The sequence below is a fragment of the Dermacentor variabilis genome, unplaced genomic scaffold (assembly GCF_050947875.1).
Source record: "Dermacentor variabilis isolate Ectoservices unplaced genomic scaffold, ASM5094787v1 scaffold_15, whole genome shotgun sequence".
Taxonomy (NCBI): Eukaryota; Metazoa; Arthropoda; class Arachnida; order Ixodida; family Ixodidae; genus Dermacentor; species Dermacentor variabilis.
In genome coordinates this window covers 11,249,641-11,271,410 of record NW_027460313.1, presented here as the reverse complement: position 1 = coordinate 11,271,410, position 21,770 = coordinate 11,249,641, and the positions used below count along the sequence as shown (strand labels likewise).

The following is a 21,770-nucleotide window of genomic DNA, read 5'->3' as shown; positions in this document are numbered from 1 at the left end:
GACTCACAAGCGGCTTGCTGCCTGTTTTTACAAGGAACGGCACCCAAATCAATAATCAAAATTTTAGGCACTCAACTAGAGGGGTACCACACTATCGTCTGGTGTCCGGCACACGAGCGACTGGCAGGAAACGCTAGGGCAGACCGTATTGCTCGAGGTTTGAACGTCCGAGCAACGGCATGGCCTAGCAACGTCCTTCCACCGAATTCTCGTGACATCCTCCTACAGCAAAGGCAGGAGCGGAGACGTTTTGGACATCCTCACTCCGATTTAAACAGCGAACAGGAGAGGGACTGGCGTCGTATTCAGACGAATACATACCCCAACCTGCACCACCTACACAGAATACACCCCACGAGGTTCTCTCACGAGTGCCCGTGGTGCACAGACACACCCACACTAAAACACATCACATGGGAGTGCCCCAGGAGGCCTCCGCACATAGACAGTCCCATATTACACCAACATCCACTAATGAGGAATAGGCAGTGGGAGGCATGGCTTGCGGACGAGGGTCGGGAGAGCCAGTTGGCTCTTCTGGACCAAGCCCAGCGAGCCGCTCGTGCCAGTGGGGCCCTGGAATAGGGGCTCCAACCATCGTGCTTTATTTTATTTACAATGAATAAAGTTTTACTCTCTCTCTATCACTATAGCGTATGCATCCATGTTAATTTTTCCGCGTGCGAGTGCTTTTGCGGTGCTGCCTTGGGCCTGTTTCTGAATTTCTCATCTGGGGCTCAGATAGATCGCACCGTCTATTCAAAATTTACTGACGACAGACACCGCTGGCTTCTCTGCCGCAAGCGCAGCGTGCAACTCCAGACGATGTCACCCAGCTGCAGAAACTAGTCGAAAACATGGAGGGAAAAGAAATACGGTCGAAAAGAGAAGTTTCCCGCGCTCCTCCGCCTGCGTTCCCTGGTGGCGCACATTTTTTTTTTTTTTCACCTCCTAGCTTCATACTGCGGTTACCCAAACACGCTACCTGGCCTTGGGCTCGGCTCTCCCCTCTTGTCCGCATTCTTTCCCGCCGCTGGAATGTTTTCCTTTACTTCCTTTTTTTTAAAATTTTCGCTTAGCCCGAGTCACCAGAGGGTATACCAGTTTGTCGTTAGAAGTAGCCATGCCCGTTTGCTCTAACAAGCTTTAATATAATCCTTTACATTGCTTGTTCGTTCGCACTCAAATTTCGCAATGAGGTCGTATTCTTTCTTCTTGCGTTTTTCACAGAGTGTTTAATTAGTATTTCTGCTTGCCATGGTTCGTGCGAAAAGGCATCTCCTACCCAATTAAACCGGACCAGCTGCGAACGAACTAGTTTAACAGCAATGCAAAGCGTAAATAAAAAATGCGGCCTTTTGTTGAAACCAAGCAGCAGTACGAGGAAATTCATTAAAAAAGAATTTAATGAAGTCCAGAGCCGCAGTCTGGTGCTTCTGCAGTGTGCATCAGCTGTGGCAGCATGCAAAATGCGTTATTATTGTAGTTATGTACTTAGTGCAATATATTTTATGCTGTCTAACAAAAAAAAAAAAGAAAAATATGTGGACCCAAAGTTTAGTCGGCAACTAAAGCCGGCCCGATCCATTAATTGCCGGCTAGTTGCACCGACAAGCGTTTGGTGCGCTTGGCGTCCAGTCGTGCTCTGACGGAGGCCCAGCGCGTGCGGCCGGCCGCGTGCCGATGTAGCTGGAATTAGACGTCGGGCCGACTGTTTTCGGAAGTCGGGTGGCCAGTGATGCTGGCTTCCGACCATTTCTCAACAATCGGCCAAGCATCGACGGCAGTCGGCTAGGGTTGCTTGGGCAGTGTGTTCTTAGATCAGCTGCCTGCAGTTCGAACACATATCGGTTTCGCGCTGCTACCTAAGCATACGACGGAGACGAAGTGAATACGGGCTAGCTGCAAAGAATTCGCTAACTGCAGAGAAAGGAGAGATATACATACGCGAGATATGTGAAACGTACCGCAATGTGTGAATGAGCGTCTACAACTTGCATGGAACACGATGCAGATAACATGCACGCATGAGGCGGCGCGCTGTTCACCGCCGCGAGGAAGCAATCAGGGGACACACATACATATACAGACAAGCAAAAGCTTCAAACGGTTCACCACGGCTCGTATCACACCGCTTCGCCATGCGGAACGGAGCGTTAGCACCTAAAAAGATAACGCTAGAAGTAAGGAAATCCGAAGATGACCGGTGACAGTTGGCTGAGTGAGGTAAATGTTCCTCAAGCGCCCGCGTTGCAATCCGTGAAGTCCTCGCAAAGATGGCGGCGAGCGCCCATCCCCTCTTTTAGTCGTCTGCTAGCCAGAGAACTTCTAGAGAGCAGCCAGACCAAAATCGTCCTGGCCGGTTCTGGCAGCCCGCAGGTAGCCAGAAACGTCCAGCCCGAGCAGCCCGAGCAAAACAAACGCCCGGCGGAAGTGCAACCCGAGAAAAACGAAGACGGTCTGGCTGGCTCTGGCAGCCCCCGGGTAGCCAGAAATGGAAAGTCGAAGAAGCCCAGTAACTCTAATGTCGCTACCTTAAAAATTATAGAGGAACCTTACCTCCGCAGAGCACGGCCTACGCGCTCGCATATTCCTTTTCATGAAGGACCACCCTGTATTTGCGGTGAGCGTCGGCTCATGTCGCGTGCGGCCAGCCACGCTACGAAGTTTGCGCCAGCCTAAATGCCATACCCTCTATACCTAAAAAAAGTACACCCTTTGGGGCTTATTTTGTCCCCAAACAATAATCGTAATCCGCCTTGCTTGCGTTTTCTCTTGAAAACTCGGCGCACGCTACTTTCCTGCCGCGAATGTCGTATCAAGCTCATAACGCGCAAGCCTTTCGTGACTGGGAAGTACCGAGCTCGCAGCGTTAAAGGAAACACGGGCAAGACAGATGACCATTATTGTTCCGAGACAAAATAAGCCCCAAAGGGTGTAAACATTCTTTAAGAGTGTTGTGGGACAAGATAAGCCCCAAAGGGTGGAAACTTTTTTTAGAGTGTACACTCTTAAAAAAAAAAAGTTTCTATCAAAACAGCATGTTCCACTGTATCATATGCTTTAGCAACGTCTAGCGTCAGTTGGGCAGTGTATTCCTTATGACGTCGTGCAAATTGTATTGCAACTCTTTAAATCGACAAGGCCCAGACAGAGCAGCCAGGCCTGAATAAAATTTGACAGGGACTAAGAAGTGACTTCTCATTAATTAAAACAGTGATGTAGAGGTGAAGAATGCTTTCAATTAATTTGAATAAAATGCACATCACTACAATGTACCTGATGTTATCTAAATGATACCCTCCCCTTGTTTTTAATACAACGTTACAAGGAATACAATGAATATCCCATTATATGTTGTTTTCATGTTCATTTCATCACGGTTTTCCTGTATGTAAGTATCATGCATGGATGTATAGAAGAAATGCTTCTGACAAGTGAAAGAGCCTGTGAGAAAGGCAAGAAACATTGCAAAAACATAAGTGGAAAGTCAGTATAAAAAAACTTTATTACACACGGAAATAGTATGCCTTCTTTTGCATACCCTCGTGCTGCAAAATATCACTGGATAATGTATATGCCCATGTGTGCTATGTTCCATAATTGTGATCTTTATCGCTGTTTTGTAAAGTTGTTTGATATTAGTTTCATTCAAAGTCAATTTATTAAGAAAGTCTTACTTTTAGTAATAAAAAAGGTTTTAGTTCACTGAAACGAAACGAAGACAGCTCTTCTTGGCCTAACAAATACATTTGGAAGCAATGGAAACAGTAAAATAACATAATAGCTAGAAGTTAAAACTGAAAATGACTGAGGTGAGGATTTTTGCTTGAGCTCTTACATGAACATTTTATCACAAGCTAGTACAGTGCAGGCCACGAGACCAACTCCTGTGATGAAACAGATATGTTTTAGCATGTTACTAATTTTGATATGTAGGGCTGTTAACATCCAAATGGTTGTTTCAATGGAAATAAAATACTCAAACAATTTTAAACGATTGTCTCAGAGAAAGTTATGAGGATAGGATTTTTACGTGACATTTCACATAAAAATAACATGTTTAAGATGGAACCATACCCGGAATACTGTTTCATATGCTGCCTTTGGATGGTTGACTTTTGGTTTCCATACCATGTTCACGATATTGTACCTACGTTAGCATTTATCAACCATGAGTAATCACGCACAACGCTTCAGCACTCAGCTATAGAAGAAATGATATAGACATCAAGTTACAACAAGCTGTGTTGTGTGTTAATATGTAATAAAATTTACATGCTGATAACAAAATCTGTGTTGTACCCTCTTGTTCTCCGCACTGCCTTCACAGGAATCACTCTTGGTTGAAAAGACAAACTACACTGCTCCCTTTAGTGTGTCAGCCTCGACTAGAAATAACTCTTCAGCCCACAACCACAACAAGGAATGGGCAATTAACATCAAGCTGCAATGGCATGTTGAAATATATGTAATATTACAGTTTAAAATGGAACACTTTCGACCTCCAGTTCTCAGTGTTGCCTCCCCACCCTGCACATAAATACCTCTCAGTTTGCCAATATTAACTATACTGCACTCCTTAAGTTGGCATGTCAAGTGGAAGTGGTAATAATGATTCAGCCCTTGGTCACAAAGAAAACAGTTTAAACATTGAGCTGCGATAGAGACAGCACATTGTGCAAAATAAGTAAAATAATGTGTTTACAATGAATTGAAACCCATTTTCAGTGCCTCCTTCACACGAATGACTGTGGTGTCAAAGAAGATCTCAAGTGTGTCGAGTAGCGCCCCTGATCTTGTCACTGGTTTATTTGCTAAACTGCACAATCCACAATGACAGATCTGTCTGGATAATAGTGCATTTACTGGGTGGAGGGCTTCAACTGCCACCCTGAAGCATGCAGCTCTATTAGCTCCAGCAAGACTTTGCGTGAGTGCTCCGATGTCTCTGGATTGTAGTAGGCATCACGCAGTTCCCTCATCACTGCCTGCATCAGGTGTGGCTCGGCCTTCTCCATGGCCTTGCCAGCAGCCGTCAGTGCTGACTTGAGGCACTCCATCTGTGGACACAGGGTGAAAGTACAACTGGATTACAGGCATGAAGAGGCGCTTTGCGAACCCTTCCAGACTTTCATGACCATGCTGCTGCTGTCTTGCTGAACTGTTCACAATCACAATAAAATATATTCATTACATGTCCAAAGGTGGGACTGAAATTCAGTCACCCATTAAAGCGGCTCCAATGCTCTAACCATCAGGCCACAATTGCACATATTGTTCCAATGCCAACTAGCGCTTTGAGATAATCATCGTGTATGTCGCATTGCACAGAACATGCACCGTATTTACTCGAATCTAACGCGCACCTTTCTTCCGGTAAAACGGGTCCAAAATTGCATGTGTGTTAGAATCGAGTACGACCCTAAATCCGCGTTACCATATCACCATCGCCATTCAAAAAATGGTCGCCTCGTATGCGCTTCTAGCCTAGCTGCCATAGCTTCCTCCATGTGCGTACCTCCATGTTGTACGTGTAACCAGGCACTGGTGTAACCTAGTCTACTGCCTGTCTTCCCATTTTCTTCATTTATTCAATCAGCATGGCAGCACCGACTGCGAAGACACACCGAGTCCACCACGATGCTGCATTTAAAAGGAAAGTTATCATGTGCGCGTCGACGGACGGAAACCGGGCCGCATCACGGGCATTTGGAGTTCCCGAAACTTGTGAGCGGGACTGGAGCAAACAGAAGGAGAATATTTTCGCCAGCGAAGCACCAAGGAAGGGTTTCAGTGGACCGAAGCAGGCCTGCTTCGCCGAAATAGGAGAGCTGCTCGCGGAATACGTGCAAGAGCAGCGAGCGACACAGCGGCCTGTGACGACCGATCCGCTCAAAGTACGGGCAATGCAGTTAGCCCTACAGAAAGGGCTGATGCGGTGCGACTTCAAAGCGAGCAGGTTCTGGCTACCAAATCTTATGAAAAGAAAAGGCTTTTCTCTTCAAAGGTGGACAGGGATATGCCAAAAATTGCCCGAAGAACATGAAGAGAAATCGCAGTTTTCAGCTGTACGTTTTGAAGTTGCACCATAGAAACGGCTACCACTTCGGACAGATTGGAAATGCCGATCAGACACCGCTCTACTTTGACATGCCTGCCACACAACCGTTGAAAAGAAGGGGGTGAAGCAAGTGCACGTTTTGTCTTCCGGCCACGAAAAAACCAGTCACCGCAATGGTTTGTTGCACTGCGGATGGGCACAAGCTGCCTCCGTATCTTCAGACGGAACACGCTTCTGAAAAGAATTGTGTTTCCGAGTGGCGTGATTGTGCGCGCAAATGAAAAAGGTTGGATGACCACGGACTTGGTCATTGACTGGATTGATAATGTTTGGCGGAAGAGACCCGGCGGTAGTTTGGGTCTGCATGGTATGCTTGTGCTCGACGCGTTCAAGGGCCATATTCTGTAACGGTTCGCTTTGGAACCGGTTTGCTCTCACGGACGCCATTGGTCGGCGCTTCGTTGTCGTCATCCCCGGTGGGCACGACAACAAATTTTGTTGTCGTCACACAGGTTGTCAATCACCTGGAAAGTAACTTATCGTCTGCTACGAGACGGACCGAGGAGAAGTGGTTCTATCGAGGGTCGCGAGCATGACTTTATGGTTGTTAGGGCAACCATGGCCATCTGCTAGTCTCGTGCTGGCTGGCGCAACGAGAGGGATGCCAATAGTGGCTTCTTTGGTTGTGTTGCTGGCGAGCATTGGCCTAAGACAGCGACGTGACGAGAGACAACGGTGCGACGCGAACGATATGAGCGAAAGCGAGTTGCGAAGGCAGTTTAGGCGCTCCAAAAACAATACGATGGATTTGCGATGAGCTAGAATATCGCGGACCGCAAGATTTAGTAGCTTTGACACTGAACTGCAAGTGTTGTGCACGCTACGTTTCTTCTTCTTTTTTTTTGCTACAGGTTGTTTTTAGCAGTGCGTCTGGAATGTAGAAGCTATTGAGTTGTCGTAACCGTCAGTCAGTGACATCATTATCGCTGTCGCTAGGGTCATAACGGTTGAGGGAAAAGAAAAAGGAGTGTAAGATTTCTCTCTACGTTGCAGCAGAAAGCCGCAGTCAGGAATGCTTCCTTGACTGCGGAAAGATGTCTCGAAGTTGAGAGATGCATGGACAGAACTCTCATTGCAATCATCCACCCTAAAAAGCTCAGCCACGGCTAAACGAAATCCTATTAGAGCTGTGGCCTACACACAGAGAACCGCTTTAATTGTTTAATGTATGGTGCACCACCTAGCAACAAAAAGAATACATAAAACAACGCAGATAAAATTAAACTACTAGCTTGCTGCGTCGGAAGCTCAGTTACAATAGAGAGTTTTAAAATAGGGGCCCCAAAGAAATAGCATCGAAGCCATTGCGCATGCGCGAGATGCAAATTGCGTTTGCGCTTTGCGTTGGGAACGCTATTTCACCTATTTAGCGGGAGCCCAAATAGCGGCCCCAAAAGCTTTGCATCGGCAAACATGGCGGCACCAATCAAAGCGATGGCTCTAACCTAGCACAAAACTGGGTTCGATTCGTGGTAACACGTGAAGTTTGCAAGCTAGGAGAAGTGACTGCAGTTATCGCTTTCTCTCAACCAGCGTGTGTAATGAAGATTGATTCATTAGATGCCTCTGATTCCGAATTCCATTGTGGATTTTATAGCTCGTAGGCCTAACACAGCTAAGCTTGGCTGGTGAAGGCACATAAAGTTCTTTTGCTCAAAACTAAGCGCAACTAATTGTTTGCTGCTTACAGAATAACCTCTAAATTGTAATTAAACGCTAATACATGCAAGTCAAAATTACTATTCCTATCATAACATGTTATATTTTATTTAAATATTTCTAATAGCTTTTGTTTGACGCCGTAGTGGCGCTGTCAGCGCAAGACGCTATCCGCAACGCTAACACCTGCAAAGCTCTTTGGGGCCCCTATTCTAAAACTCTCCATTACTGGAAATTAAATATGCAAGTGTTGTATACAAACCAATATTTTTTTACCGAACTAGCAACATCCTTCAGTTACTATATCATCCCCAAAGTACAAACAAAAATGAAGACGTGACCTTGCGACAGAACGCCGCATGTTCATTGGTGTCCCTCATGCTGCGACATTCCGCTCTTTCTCCGAGTGACATCACCTTAACGTAACAGCCAGACCGAACCGTTATAGAGTACGGCTATAGGTGCCACCTTGACCAGCGCATCAAGGACAAGCTGGCTGCATGCAACACCTACCTTGTCATGATACCTGGCGGCATGACATTGCAGCTCCAGCCGCTCGATGTTTGTTTGAACAAGCCAGTGAAAGATAGAATTCGGGCGCTCTACACTGAATAGCTTGTCAGTGGCTGCCACGAATTCGTGCCCGCCAATGAAATGAAGCGTGCCTCACGGCAGGACTTTGCTGGATGGGTGAAAGATGCATGGTGCATGATCCCGTCTGCCATGGTCAACAAGGCCTTTAAAAAGTGCGGGATTTCGAATGCCATAGACGGCACTGAGGATGAAATGCTTTGGTCTGTTGATAGCGATAGGGATAGAGTTGTCCGATAGCGACGACGAGTGATATCTATTCACCCATGCAACTCGTACCAGCGCAGTGGAAATCTTGGCGGCACGGTACACCGCTTCCATTTGTGTTTTTATTCATCGCAGCTTTAGTGTACAGTATTGGGAATAAATCTGTTTTTTTTTTCCAAATGAGAGAAAATAATATTTCTATATGAAAGCACGAGGTGCGCGGTATTGCACTCTTTTTTTTGGGTCATGGAAAACGGGTACTTGTTACAATCGAGGTTTTCATTTCTTTTATTTTTTGGTCATGGAAAACGGGTGCACGTTACAATCGAGGGCACATTAGAATCGAGTAAATACGGTATGTGAAAGCACATGCACATGTGCCACTTTCCTTTGTGTGAAAGAGACGGGAATGAAATGGCCAATTTTATGGCATCCTATTAACTGTTTCATGAAAGCTTCACTTCACGTAGATATCAAGATGCGAGTTGGATCCGCACAGTTTTGATAGTGCAATCAAGATCTGTATAATGAAATCAATGAGAAGAAGAGGAACCAAGGGGCCCGACATTTCATTCTTAGTCATAACCATATAAAATCAAGAAAAGCATAGGGGAAATTCTTTGTAGCTTCTTAACTGAAGTGTAGAAATGATAACTTAAAGGGAAACGAAAGTAAATGAAAAAACAACTTTTTGGTGGTTGGAGCCAAACTCTGAACCTCTGCTTTACGTGTGCACTGCACAACCTATTATGCTAAGGCGGTGGCTGTTCCCACGTCCACATTTTTGGTTATTTGTGTGTTTGTTAGACGCAAGTCACAGCTGACAAGAAAATACCTTTGTTGTATTCAATATTTGTTGCAAGCATATATATACTTGTTATGTAATATTACTGGCTTCAAAAATTTTAGTTTGCCTAATTATATCTAATAATTCGTTATATCCATATATGTTTTTCAATCAGAACTTAATACAACATGGATACAATGAATTATCAAATAAAATAGTAAATATAAAATGTTTCTTGGCAGTGTCAGTATGACACAAATACATGCTTATAATAAATATTGGACATAACGAAGACATTTTTTTCTTCAATGTGACTGTTTTCACGAAGTTCGACTGTATATGAAGAAAAAAAGAGAAAATGTACAATAAAAGAAGTTGCAAAGATAGAAAATAGGAGGACACAGCTATGCATGACGATACTAAATAAATGAAAGTATATTGTGTGTCCCTCGTATATACATTGTTCTCTTAGAATTAAATGATTTCATTGTGCCCACATGAAAGTCCAGTTGGTATCTGAATAATACAGCCAATCCAAGGATGGCTTCACACTTTTGCCCTGAAGCTGTTGCTTAGGCCACGCTGGCGCTTCCAACAGAACATGCCATGCTCCTTGACAATATCAGATCAGTGATATCAGTAATTTTCAATTACTCCGTGAAACAGTGCACATAGAGAAAGTTCACTGATAATTTAAACTAAATATTAAGCACAGCCAGAATAAAGTTGGGTTTGATTCGGCACATCTAGGTTACTTCAATCAGCAAGGGATGCGACATATACAGAGAAGTGGACTGTGAAACAAAGGTTACTCTGGCCCTGTACACTACATTATGTAAACGCTTGATGGATAGTCATCTTGAACCACTTGCCCAAATTCAGTCATTTACCTGATGCCTCAAGTTGTCCTTTTGTTTTTAGAAAATGTGTGTAACTGAACATTGCGCAAGGGCAGCTGCAATAACTCAATGAGCACATATTGTAATATATTTCAATCTGAGAGGAGCACGTTTTATTTCCTCTCGTGTGTCATTTGAGGTCTACCATCAGAAACATGATTACGGTAAAACAGAACAGTGAACCTTCTAAGGTTAACGCTTCTGTATCAGCAAACCAGTGAGTCTGCTTGGTATAAGCACACTTGAGTGGTCACCCCAAATCATGCACTCACTTGAAATCGAAGCTAGTGGACTCTCACACAAGCTGAATGTGTGCCACGCTCTCAGAGTGGGCACAAAAGGATAATGTACTAATGAGTTAGGGACCTTTCCTCCATTGCAGGCCAAATGATTCTGGAGTGTAAATGACTGGCTGGATCGCGCAAATAAGAAAAAAAGTTGAAAAGCAGCACTACAAGGTTCTACTGAGATTCTCTCTGTAAAAAAAAATGTGGTCCGGCTTCGAAACTTCAGGTACTTCGACAGATAAAATCTTTTTATTGGCGTCAAACTACATCCTATCATAGTTATTCCCAACCAAATAATTATCTGTTGAATGTTCACCTCTGATTACTTTTTACTATATTGCGAAGCTGAATCTTCATTGTTAGTTCAGTGCTCATCACTTTTGCAGGCATTTTTGGTCCAATTTTCTTTTTAAAAAAGTGCGCATTAGAATCGGGTGAATACCATAATCAGACATTGTGAGCTATGGTTATGGCTTGAAAATTTTCCTAAGGCAGGCCCTAAATAGGCATTTTCGACAGGGTATTTTTTCAACGTGTTCCAACACATTCACTGCCTCATAAGCTCCGTCAAGACATACACTGCCACTAAAGGGGTTGATATCGGGGTCACCATAGGGGTCAGGCATGTGTGTGCTGACTGGTCAAGTTCGAATTATGCTGTGAAGGCTAATTTTAGGATCGAAGTAATGAAAGTTTGGGTCTATATACATGCATGCACACTGGCCAGAACATTCGGTAAGGTTAAACTAAGCAGTATGTATTGTAGGCTTCCATTAGTTAAACTCGACGGAAGTCTACAGTACATATTGCTTAGCAATAAAGAATGGACTACACCGCATTATAAAGAAACAAGACTGCTCAACCTAAGAAGTATTCAAATCTTTTTTGCTCCAAAATAGACCAAATATGAGAGATTACGCTCCAAAATTTGTGACGTCAAGGTGTGACGAATGGTGCACCCGCTTCAGCACAAAATTCAAGAAAGGCAAGTTCAGGCACTAATTTCTCCAGTGATAAACATTTATTGCCAATTCTTCAAAATAGAATTTTAAACGAATATACAATACCAGCCATAACTAATTTAGTGTTCAGTGCGCCCTTGACCCAGAAAGCCAGAATACGGATGACCTCGTCTTGCCAAGGGCGATGTTCACTTTTCAGCTCAAGAGCCCATTTCATCATAGATATTTCGCCACTTTTGAATGGCTCATGAACAGAAACTGTCAAAGGGTGATGCTTTTTTTCAAACACCATAGAAGGCAGTAGCTGCTCTATCGTCAGTGCTCTTTTCAGTAGCATTTTTCACAGTAGGTGGCAGCAGGTAATCCTTATGTACTGGGGTCACCGTTTGAATGAGAATTTCCCTAGGCTTGAGACAAAGATCACATCTGTGTGGAGTGCCATGCTTTCAGTGCGACCATACCACCGAGTCTTCAATACCTTGAATGGCATCAATAGATGAACACAGCAATTCAAAGCTATTTACACTTTATATTTCCACAAAGTTCCAAAGAGAGAAGTGGGTGGCTCACCATTGTAAATTCAAAGCTCTTCTTTGATATAGTACAAGGTTTACAGAGATCCCTATATATATATACTAAACATGCCCTTAAAGCATTTAACATGATTAAAATTTACCTTATTGATACTATTTACAATCAGAATTTTGGTTTCAGCTATTTGGTTACTTGTACCTCAGGTACGCGCCACTTGCACCAGATATGCAAAGAACAAAGAAAACCAGGGTAAGAATTTTTAGCAGCGCCAAGGTAAACGCAGTGCCCATCGAACCACGACTAAATTGCTCGGCTGGAAAGAGCAAGCAGGACTTTGCAGAGTAGACGTATTTAAAGGGACACTAAAGGTTACCAGAAAGTCAAGTTAATGTGGTAGAGCAATGTTCTAGAACGTCTAAGGCGTCAATCTAATCGCAAACAGAGCTTTAGTAACCGAGAAATTGAGGTAAATGCATGACACGATTTGAGACCCCCCAGCGACATTCCGGTACTAGCCCGATGACGAAAGCACTCCTCATAATTTGTGTTACTAATACTCAACTACTCGTATTAAAAATATAATTTCATTCGATTATAAGACGGAAGAAAATGCTACTTGTCTACATCTATTCGATTCTAAGAAAAAATAACATTTTGACGTTACCATTCAGTAGTATGGGTGGTCGAAAGGTTTCGTTTTCGCTCGACTCTGCGCCGCGCACGCTTTGGAGTTTCAGTAGTTTCGTTATCGCGTCGTGCTGTGCGGGTTCTGCTGGCTGGCAAAACTTTCGAACAAGCAGTGATAATGCCACGTCCTTGTGATGTCGTGGGAAGCCCTCGTTGCTTTCCCGCTCCGGAGAGCCGGTGTCGAGGCCGCCGTCGTAGTACGCAACGACGCCGGCAGCGCGAGCCCTCAGCAGCAGGTCGCGCTCGTCAGTGCTCAAATCGCTGAAGCTGAGCCCAGCATCGCGAGCCAATCTGTCGTTGACGAGCGTCGAAGTTTGCGTCATAGAATAAAGTACCAGCTTATGGTCACGCGTTTCTCCTTCCGCTAGCCCCCATACTCCCGCTTTCGCTCTGCTGTCGGCTCTGTCTTGGCTCTGTTTCTGGCCGCGCGTTTGCGTTTTGCGCAGAAAAGACGTAGCGCCGTCTGCGGACGCCGTTCTACTCACCGATGGCGCAACGTTGCTATGAGACCATGATGTCAGTACTCCTCGATCGGAGGGCGGGCGATTTGAACTGCGCTAGAGGTACGCGGACGCTTCAGAACACATTTTCTTTTAAAATAAGTCTTTCCTTGGCACGAAACAAGTGTTTCGAGGTTTCTGGGATGGTATTCCAACAGTCCACGTTCACTTAATAGTAACCTTTAGTGTCCCTTTAACTGTGCTTGGTGGTACGGTATTGTTATCCGAGCTCGGAGGCAAGCCTGGTGCAGGGTCCTGCTGAAGTCTACTTTTGCAGGGCGTTCTTGTAGATATCTGTCAAAGCCAAAAAGGTGTTCTTGCAGTAACCTTGGCGTTCACCTGTAGAACAGCTGAAACAGCGTGCTGCGAGGCACTCATGTTCTGAGGCGTACTGAGGCAGCAATTGGCATATTCAACAGGGTTCTCGTTTCCTTTGGGGTCGGATTGTAGAAGAACCGCACAAGGCCAAGACCACTGGCATCACTATGGATGATGCTAGAGATGTCCTCTTTATAGTGTGCAGGGGTCGAGGGTGTCATCAGGACACCTTAATGCTCCGGAAGGCTGATTCCTCGTTGGGGCCCCAATGCTACTCCTGATTTTTCAGAAGTTCATTGATGGGTGCAGCGCGACCAGCAAAGCTAGGGACGAAACGGCAGTAGGAAATCGAGCCCAAAAAACTTAAAACTTGTTTAGCCCTGGTAGGAGGCGGAACGTTAGAATTTTAGTGTCACTCGAATGAAAGCAGACTTATCCCTTCAAGCATTATGTACCCGTAGAACAATTGCAGTGTTATGTCTGATACACAAATACATTCATGGCACAACACAATAAAAACTGCCCCTTGTAGCCCAATACATACTTCTAGGAGTCTTCATAATCGTCTCAGCCTCAAGCAAATGTTTGGTAGAACCAAAGCTTTCAATTCCTCAGTGCTGCCACAAGCCATTGCACTCTGGAATTATCTTCCTGATGGCCTTGTCTCCATCACTAACCATGAAACATTCCGTGAGAATTTGTACACTCACTTCTTAAAAAGTTGTGTGTTAAGTATTGTATAGAATCTCTATAGTCATTAACAACATTCATTTGTTCCTGTTTATGCTTTATGTAATTTTCTTGTACTTCCTCCCCCATCACTCAATGTTCCTGCTGGAGCCAGTGGTGTATTTACAAATAAATAAAGCTTGTAGCTTCGAAGGGTCAGGATTGATGCCGTGGACACTCACAACATGACACAAGTAGGTAACTTCTAAATAGCCAAAGAACACTTTGAAGGCTTTATGCGGAGCCCACCTTCGTCAAAAGGGCACAAGATGAGCTCCAAACGCCATGTTCATAAAATGTGGGAACCTAAACGATGAGGTCATCCAAATACACCAACGTGATCGCGCCTTTTACGTGTCCAAGTGCCCGATCCATTAGTCATTGGAAAGTTGCAGGTGCATTAGAGTGCCCAAAGGAAGGCAGTTAAAATGGTACAGGCCGTCTGGTGTGATAAAAGTAGTTTTCTCTCCGTTTTACTCCTTGAGCCTGACCTGCCCGTAGCCAGATAGGAGGTCAAGTGTAGTGAAAAATCTGACCCTGTGAAGCCAATCTAAGGCATCATCGAGGCGGAGAAGAGGGTATACATCCGGCTTGGTAATGCTGCTTAAGTGGCGATAGTCTTCGCAAGATCGTGTAGTGCGTTCCTTCTATCTCACAAGAACTACTGGGTACGATCAAGGACTGAATGAGCGGGTTATGATGCCATGCTGTAACATATCTTCTACTCGAGTTGTAATTTCAGCTCATTCAGAAGCAGAAACATGATGAGGGTAGTGTCGAACGGGTGCATGGGAGCCAGTGTTGAGTTTGTGACAAAGAAGTACAACCAAGTTCGTTCGGTGATAACACCAAGCACCTTCGAAATTTCAGCAGCAATGCATGGATATTGGACTTCTTGGATGATGTCAGGTTTGGGCCGAAATGGAATACATTCCAGTCGACGGAGTCATCGCCACTCTCTGCAGTACAGTGTTGCACTGTTACGAGGACAGAGCAGGGCTGAAGGGCTGCCCCGGATGGCAACACAGTTCCAGATTGTTGAAGCAGCAGCCTGTCTGATAGGTTGAACACCACGACAGTAAATGCAGAACAGAAGGAGCGCAGTAAACAGTGTGGGACAGCGAATTCATTGCCCGGTCGCAAGCAGACAGTGAAAAGTCAACAAAGACATCGGCATCTAAGCATGCATTCATGTCGCAATGAACACGTATCCACGCAGCAGAAGACAAGGGTACAGTTACCATAGATGTTGCCAGCACAGGAAAAGGAAGCGGTGGTGGTGGGCAAACATGTTTATTTTTGCGAGCCTTCGATAGAAGCATGGTCGTTAGCACACATATCTATGTTGAGAGGGCCCATACCCTCGTACGAAGGTAAAACAAACACTTACGTAATGACGAAGTGCCATTGCTCAGAAAGGAGTGAGCTCCTGCAGCCGCGTGGTGCCAACTTGACGGTAGAGTGCACACACGAGGACAGCACTTTATTTGTAACTGTGTTGGCTGCCAGGTTAAGTGCCGGATCATGAGGGAGCAATCCTATTATGCACCCAGCGTAGTCGAAATTTATGCGTACGCTCAGTGTTGAGTGCCAGTTGCAGCTCAAAATGAAGGGTGTGCAGAGGTGTTTCACCACAATAATTGGCACAGTTACACTTTTTCCAAAAGCAGTCACAGTCGTCGAGATTTCACCAAGGGATGGAAGACAAGTTCCGTCAGCTAGGCGGAGGTTGGCTGGTGCAACCTTAGCCATCTTCAGATGGCACTGAATGGGTAACAAATTTGGTGTCATCAAATTAAAAGCTGCACAGGTGTCCACTAAGGCTTCAACGTTTACCAGTGGCTCACCTAGCTGGACTTCCAATCTGGGCATACCTGTAGATGGGCCCAGTGACAGGAGAGGGACTTGACTTACGCGGGGTCCAGCCTTCGGTGGCCCATGGCAAGTTTTCAAACAAAGGGGTACGACCCACACAGACTCGACTGTAGTGGCCGATCTCGTTGCACTGATAGCAGCGTGTGGTAGGAGAGCACTGACAGTATGTGTCGGAGCGACTGGCTTGGCCTGCTCATGCTTGTCGACTTGCAAGAGTGTGGGGGCGGGGCACTGCAGTGGAGCGTTCCACTATGTGAGCCTCCAAGCAAGAGGTAAGGCAACGTGAACTGTAGATGGGCAGGCGAGGCGGACGAAGCGTTGAATGTTGAGCTCAGTGATGACATCGATGAAGGCTTTGGTAGCAATGAAGTCGGTGGTGGAGTTTGGACAGCCAGCCAGGGCCTTTCACAACAGGTCCTCGACATGAGCAGCGAGCTCTTGCAGGCTGTAGTGGCCCTGTTACACTTGCTGTAATTTTGTAAGATGTAAGTGCTGAAGATGAGCATCACCACAGCAGGACTCGAGTGCAGAGACGAGACTTGCGTATGTGGAAAAAGACAGATTCTGGTAAGAAATCCAGAAATTGAAGACACAGATGCCTTGTGGTTTGCCGGATGGTTTGATTCGAAGTGAAGGTAGCGGCCCTTGTGGGTAGGTTTTCGGTAGACTGAACATTTAGAATGTCATCTGTTCGTGCTCATATTTGAACTGTATATCCGGGTCTATGGAGTCTAAGTGTCAGTGCAAGTTTTCGACTTGCCCCATCTTCACGATGCATAAGCAATCATACCTGAGGAAGACTTAGTTTTGGGGAAAAGGTAATCGGAGCTCTTTCCTCGATATTCTCCATAGTCATGTTAGCCATGGCAATGAAAATTGAGGCCCCCATGGGAGTTTCTTAAACCTGTCTGTAGTGGCTGCCTCGGAAGGTGAAGTAGGTATTTGACAGGCACAGCTTGAGAAGGCGGCAGATCTCGTCTACACTCAAAGGGGTTCTCTCGCTGTGTGTATCGTCGCGTTCCAGGGCATCCCTAGTTGCTAAAATAGCCAACCTAATGGGTACTCTGGTGAACAGAGAGATCACATCAAAAGAGACAAGGCATTCATCATCTTTGATACGTACTTTTAATGTGAGTTTGATGAAAATCTCAGAGTTGCGCACAGGGGATACTGTTCTTCCGGTGAGTGGTGATATAATCTGGTGCAAATACGTGGATAGTGATCGCAGTGGGGAACACGAGAAGTCTACAATTGGTCGTATGGGGATTGCGGGCTTATGGAGTTTTGGTAAGCCGTAAAAAGCTGGGGTGGATCCATTCCTACACATTACTTTAGGTAGAGATTTCGAGAATTTGAGTGGCTGCAGAATATTTCAACCACCATCTAATTCAGCACCAATTGGGTTCTCGTAGTGGGGTCCTTCTTTAGTTTCTCATAGTCTTGGCTTTCAAGTAGGCCGGACGCCTTTTCCTCGTAGCCTTGTCTGTTCAAAACAGCAGTTGAGTTCCCCTTATCCGCCAGTAGGATTACAATGCTTGTGTCTTCTTTCAGTATTCTCGGTGCTCTTACTTTGCCGACAGACAAGTTTTGTTCTTTTCTGCAGTTGTTATTGGACCTTATTATGCCGACTGCTTTCAGTCTGACCTCTTCCCGCACATTGGGGTCTGGTTGATGGATGCCGCTCTCAAGGGCGATGATCATCTTGGGGAGGGGTGGGTTATATGCGGTGATATTGAATTTGTGACTTTTTGCCAGGGTTGAAGTTTCTTCGGTCGTGAGCTTCCTGGATGATAAATTGGTTACTGTGTGTCTGTTTACCACTCCTTATTTCTCGGTTTCATTGATTAGGGAAGAGAGTTTCTTCTGGATTTCACGGTGCTTTATTTCCTCTGAGGACGTGATGGCCTTTATAAGCGAATAAATTGACGAAAAAAGATGGGGTACCTGGTGTTCAAGCTGTCTTCTGGTGTCGACTTTTTTCTTCCGAATCACTGTGTGGCACTCATGTATCCGTGCTGTCACCAATCCTTGCTAGGCCTTGTTGATGATGTCCCGGCCTTCTAGTGTGTTGATCGTTTGGCGTAGCTGGAGACTTGGTGGCACGGCGTTTTTGTCTTTGCATTTCCGGGTGAAGTCTAGGTGAGTCTTGAAGGTGGATGTTCTTTTCATGGCTTTTTTTTTTCTTTGCAGGTTGCAGTCTGAAGTCTGAAGTCCTCTAGTCTGAAGTCTGCACGTATGGACTTGGAGCTAAATATTTCGGCAGAATTGCCTGTCTGGCTGGGAAATTGATTAGGACTCTCTGACTGACTCCAACCAAATAAGTGAATTTTAGGTGTGGAGAAAATGTGCACTCGCCAAGAATAAAAGAAAAACAAAGAACATGTTTCCTCGCCAGACGAGTTTTCATTGAACACTTGACTCAGTGAATTTTATTAGCCCGACATTTCGGAGCTCATTCGGGGTTATTTTTAGGGGGTGGCGGTGAGCAGCTCTTAAAGGGTCTTTTGTAAAAAAGGAGGGGAGAGTACGGAAGGTGGGGAGACACTTCCCAGACAGGAAGGGGGGGTGAGAAGTGAAAGGGTGAGATGGCTGCAGAGGTGCTCGTCGGTTGGGACCATCGGTTCTGGGGGTGCTTGACCCGTGAGAGTGCCCTTGATGGGGGGGGGGGGGGGTTCTCACGGGGGAGCGCAGAAGTTTTGGTGTTGGTGACCTCGAGAGGGAATCTGCCTGGCTGGGCGTCCTTTTCTTCTTTTTGTCATGTCGCCAAGGCCATGGATATACACCGAGGGTAGGTTTACAAGGGTTAGAGAGATCCCTGTGTGTTTTAAACATGCCCTTAAAGCATTTAACATTATTAAAGTTTAACTTGATTCTATTTACAATCAGAAGTTTGGTTTCAGCTATTTGGTTACTCTTACTTCAGGAATTCAACAGCACAACACATCCACAATGAACATACCTCTGCTAGAATGGGCACTAATTTCCTACCATATTTGATTCAAAACAATCACTTGAATTACATGCAGCCACTATCACTCATTCTTGTGGTGAATATACAGACTGCAAGAAAAAAAAAAGCATGAATGCAAAATGAACTATAACACTGTGCATTAGATAAAATATATTTGCAAAGAGTTGTCAAAAAAAGAAAGCAGTTCCTTATATAGAACGGACACCAATGGAATGTTATAACATGCTTCACCCTTCTCCTAAATGCAATAGGCCTCTGTCACTTTCTCTTAGGTTTATCTTTACCTCAGCCAACCAATTTCGTCCGAGTGAGCTTTCAATAACACCAACATTCCCTGTAATGTGTGACTGTTGGGCTGCTAATGCCATATCGATCAACCTAGCTATGCACATTAAAATTCGTAAAGACATACTCATGGACGGAGCAAGGGAGCAGCACTCATCCTTGTTGATATTTGCCCTGAGCACACACCTTGCTCGAAGCCTGTTTGGGGTCTTGTATTATTGCTACAAAAAGGCAGTGCAGGTACCATTTCACAGGGAGGGAAGTGGCCAAGGAAGTTTTTATAGCAGCTCTGGGAGCAGCGAATGTGGCACCGTGAAGGTTTCATAGATGAATTGTCCATTTTGGAACAGTAAATACATGTTTTGGAGCAGCTTGGTCTCAATATGAGTGAATTACAGGCATATGAAGAAAAGCTGTTCCTTATTTCACTTTGCAGAACCACCGTTGGGCTATGGCAGAACAGTTCTGCAGAAGACCGCAAGCCAAGCAAAATTCATGACAAGGAAAAATTGTTCTCCCTGACTGTTGCATGAAGCTTCAAAGGAAATCCATCCAGGTTTCTCGGAAACCACTATTAAATTACATACTGTATGAGCCTACTAAATGTGGCCAAGAAAAAAATAGCCGAGAGCTTTCTGTGAACAGCACTCACATAGTCTATGTTGATCAGCATCATCAGCCTGGTTACGCCCACTGCAGGGCAAAGGCCTCTCCCATACTTCTCCAACTACCCCGGTCACATACTAATTGTGGCCATGTTCTCCCTGCAAACTTCTTAATGTCATCCGCCCACCTAACTTTCTGCCGCCCCCTGCTACGCTTCCCTTCCCTTGGAATCCAGTCCGTAACCCTTAATGACCATCAGTCATCTTCCCTCCTCATTACATGTCCTGCCCATGCCCATTTCTTTTTCTTGATTTCAACTAATGATGTCATTAACCCGCGTTTGTTTCCTCACTCAATCTGCCCTTTTCTTATCCCTTAACATTACATCCATCATTCTTTCCATAGCTCGTTGCGTCGTCCTCATTTTCAGTAGAACCCTTCTCGTAAGCCTCCAGGTTTCTGCCTCGTACGTGAGTACTGGTAAGACACAGCTGTTATACACTTTTCTCTTGAGGGATAATGGCAACCTGCTGTGCATGATCTGAGAATTCCTGCCAAATGCACCCCAGCCCATTCTTATTCTTCTGATTATTTCAGTCTCATGATCCGGATCCGCGGTCACTACCTGTCCTAAGTAGATGTATTCCCTTACCACTTCCAGTGCCTCACTACCTATCGTAAACTGCTGTTCTCTTCCGAGACTGTTAAACATTAACCTAGTTTTCTGCAGATTAATTTTTAGACCCACCCTTCTGCTTTGCCTCTCCAGGTCAGTGAGCATGCATTGCAGTTGGTCCCCTGAGTTACTAAGCAAGGCAATATCAAAAGCGAATCGCAAGTTACTAAGGTATTCTCCATTAACTCTTATCCCCAATTCTTCCCAATCCAGGTCTCTGAATACCTCCTGTAAACACGCTGTGAGCAGCATTGGAGAGATCGTATCTCCATGCCTGACGCCTTTCTTTATTGGGATTTTGTTGCTTTCTTTATGGAGGACTATGGTAGCTGTGGAGCTGCTATAGATATCTTTCAGTATTTTTACATACAGCTCGTCTACACCCTGATTCCGCAATGCCTGTATGACTGCTGAGGTTTCGACTGAATCAAACGCTTTCTCGTAATCAATGAAAGCTATATATAAGGGTTGGTTATATTCCACACATTTCTCTATCACCTGATTGATCGTGTGAATATGGTCTATTGTTGAGTAGCCTTTACAGAATCCTGCCTGGTCCCTTGCTTGACAGAAGTCTAAGGTGTTCCTGATTCTATTTGCGATTACCTTAGTAAATACTTTGTAGGAAACGGACAGTAAGCTGATCGGTCTATAATTTTTCATGTCTTTGGCGTCCCCTTTCTTATGGAACAAGATTAGGTTAGCATTCTTCCAAGATTCCGGTACGCTCGAAGTCATGAGGCATTGCGTGTACAGGGTGGCCAGTTTCTCTAGAACAATCTGCCCACCATCCTTCGACAAATCTGCTGTTACCTGATCCTCCCCAGCTGCCTTGCCCCTTTGCATAGCTCCCAAGGCTTTCTTACTTTTCCGGCGTTACTTGTGGGATTTAAAATTCCTCTAGACTATTCTCTCTTCTATTATCGTCGTGGGTGCCACTGGTACTGTACAAATCTCTATAGACCTCCTCAGCCACTTGGACTATCTCATCAATGTTAGTAATGATATTGCTGGCTTTGTCTCTTAATGCATACATGCAATTCTTGCCTATTATTAGTTTCTTCTTCACTGCT

At 45.0% G+C, this 21,770-nt stretch overlaps 1 protein-coding gene across 7 annotated transcripts in view; it reads right to left on the bottom strand.

The window, feature by feature from the left end:
* Positions 1-3,489: 3,489 nt before the first annotated feature.
* Positions 3,490-21,770, bottom strand: part of LOC142567959 (uncharacterized) — a 176,646-nt gene continuing 158,365 nt past the window's right edge. For all 7 annotated transcript variants that reach the window (XM_075678057.1, XM_075678060.1, XM_075678061.1 and 4 more), the window contains one exon: positions 3,490-5,063. In XM_075678057.1, the coding sequence (XP_075534172.1) occupies positions 4,866-5,063 (198 nt within the window). In that variant the 3' untranslated portion in view covers positions 3,490-4,865. The remainder of the gene's footprint in view (positions 5,064-21,770) is intronic.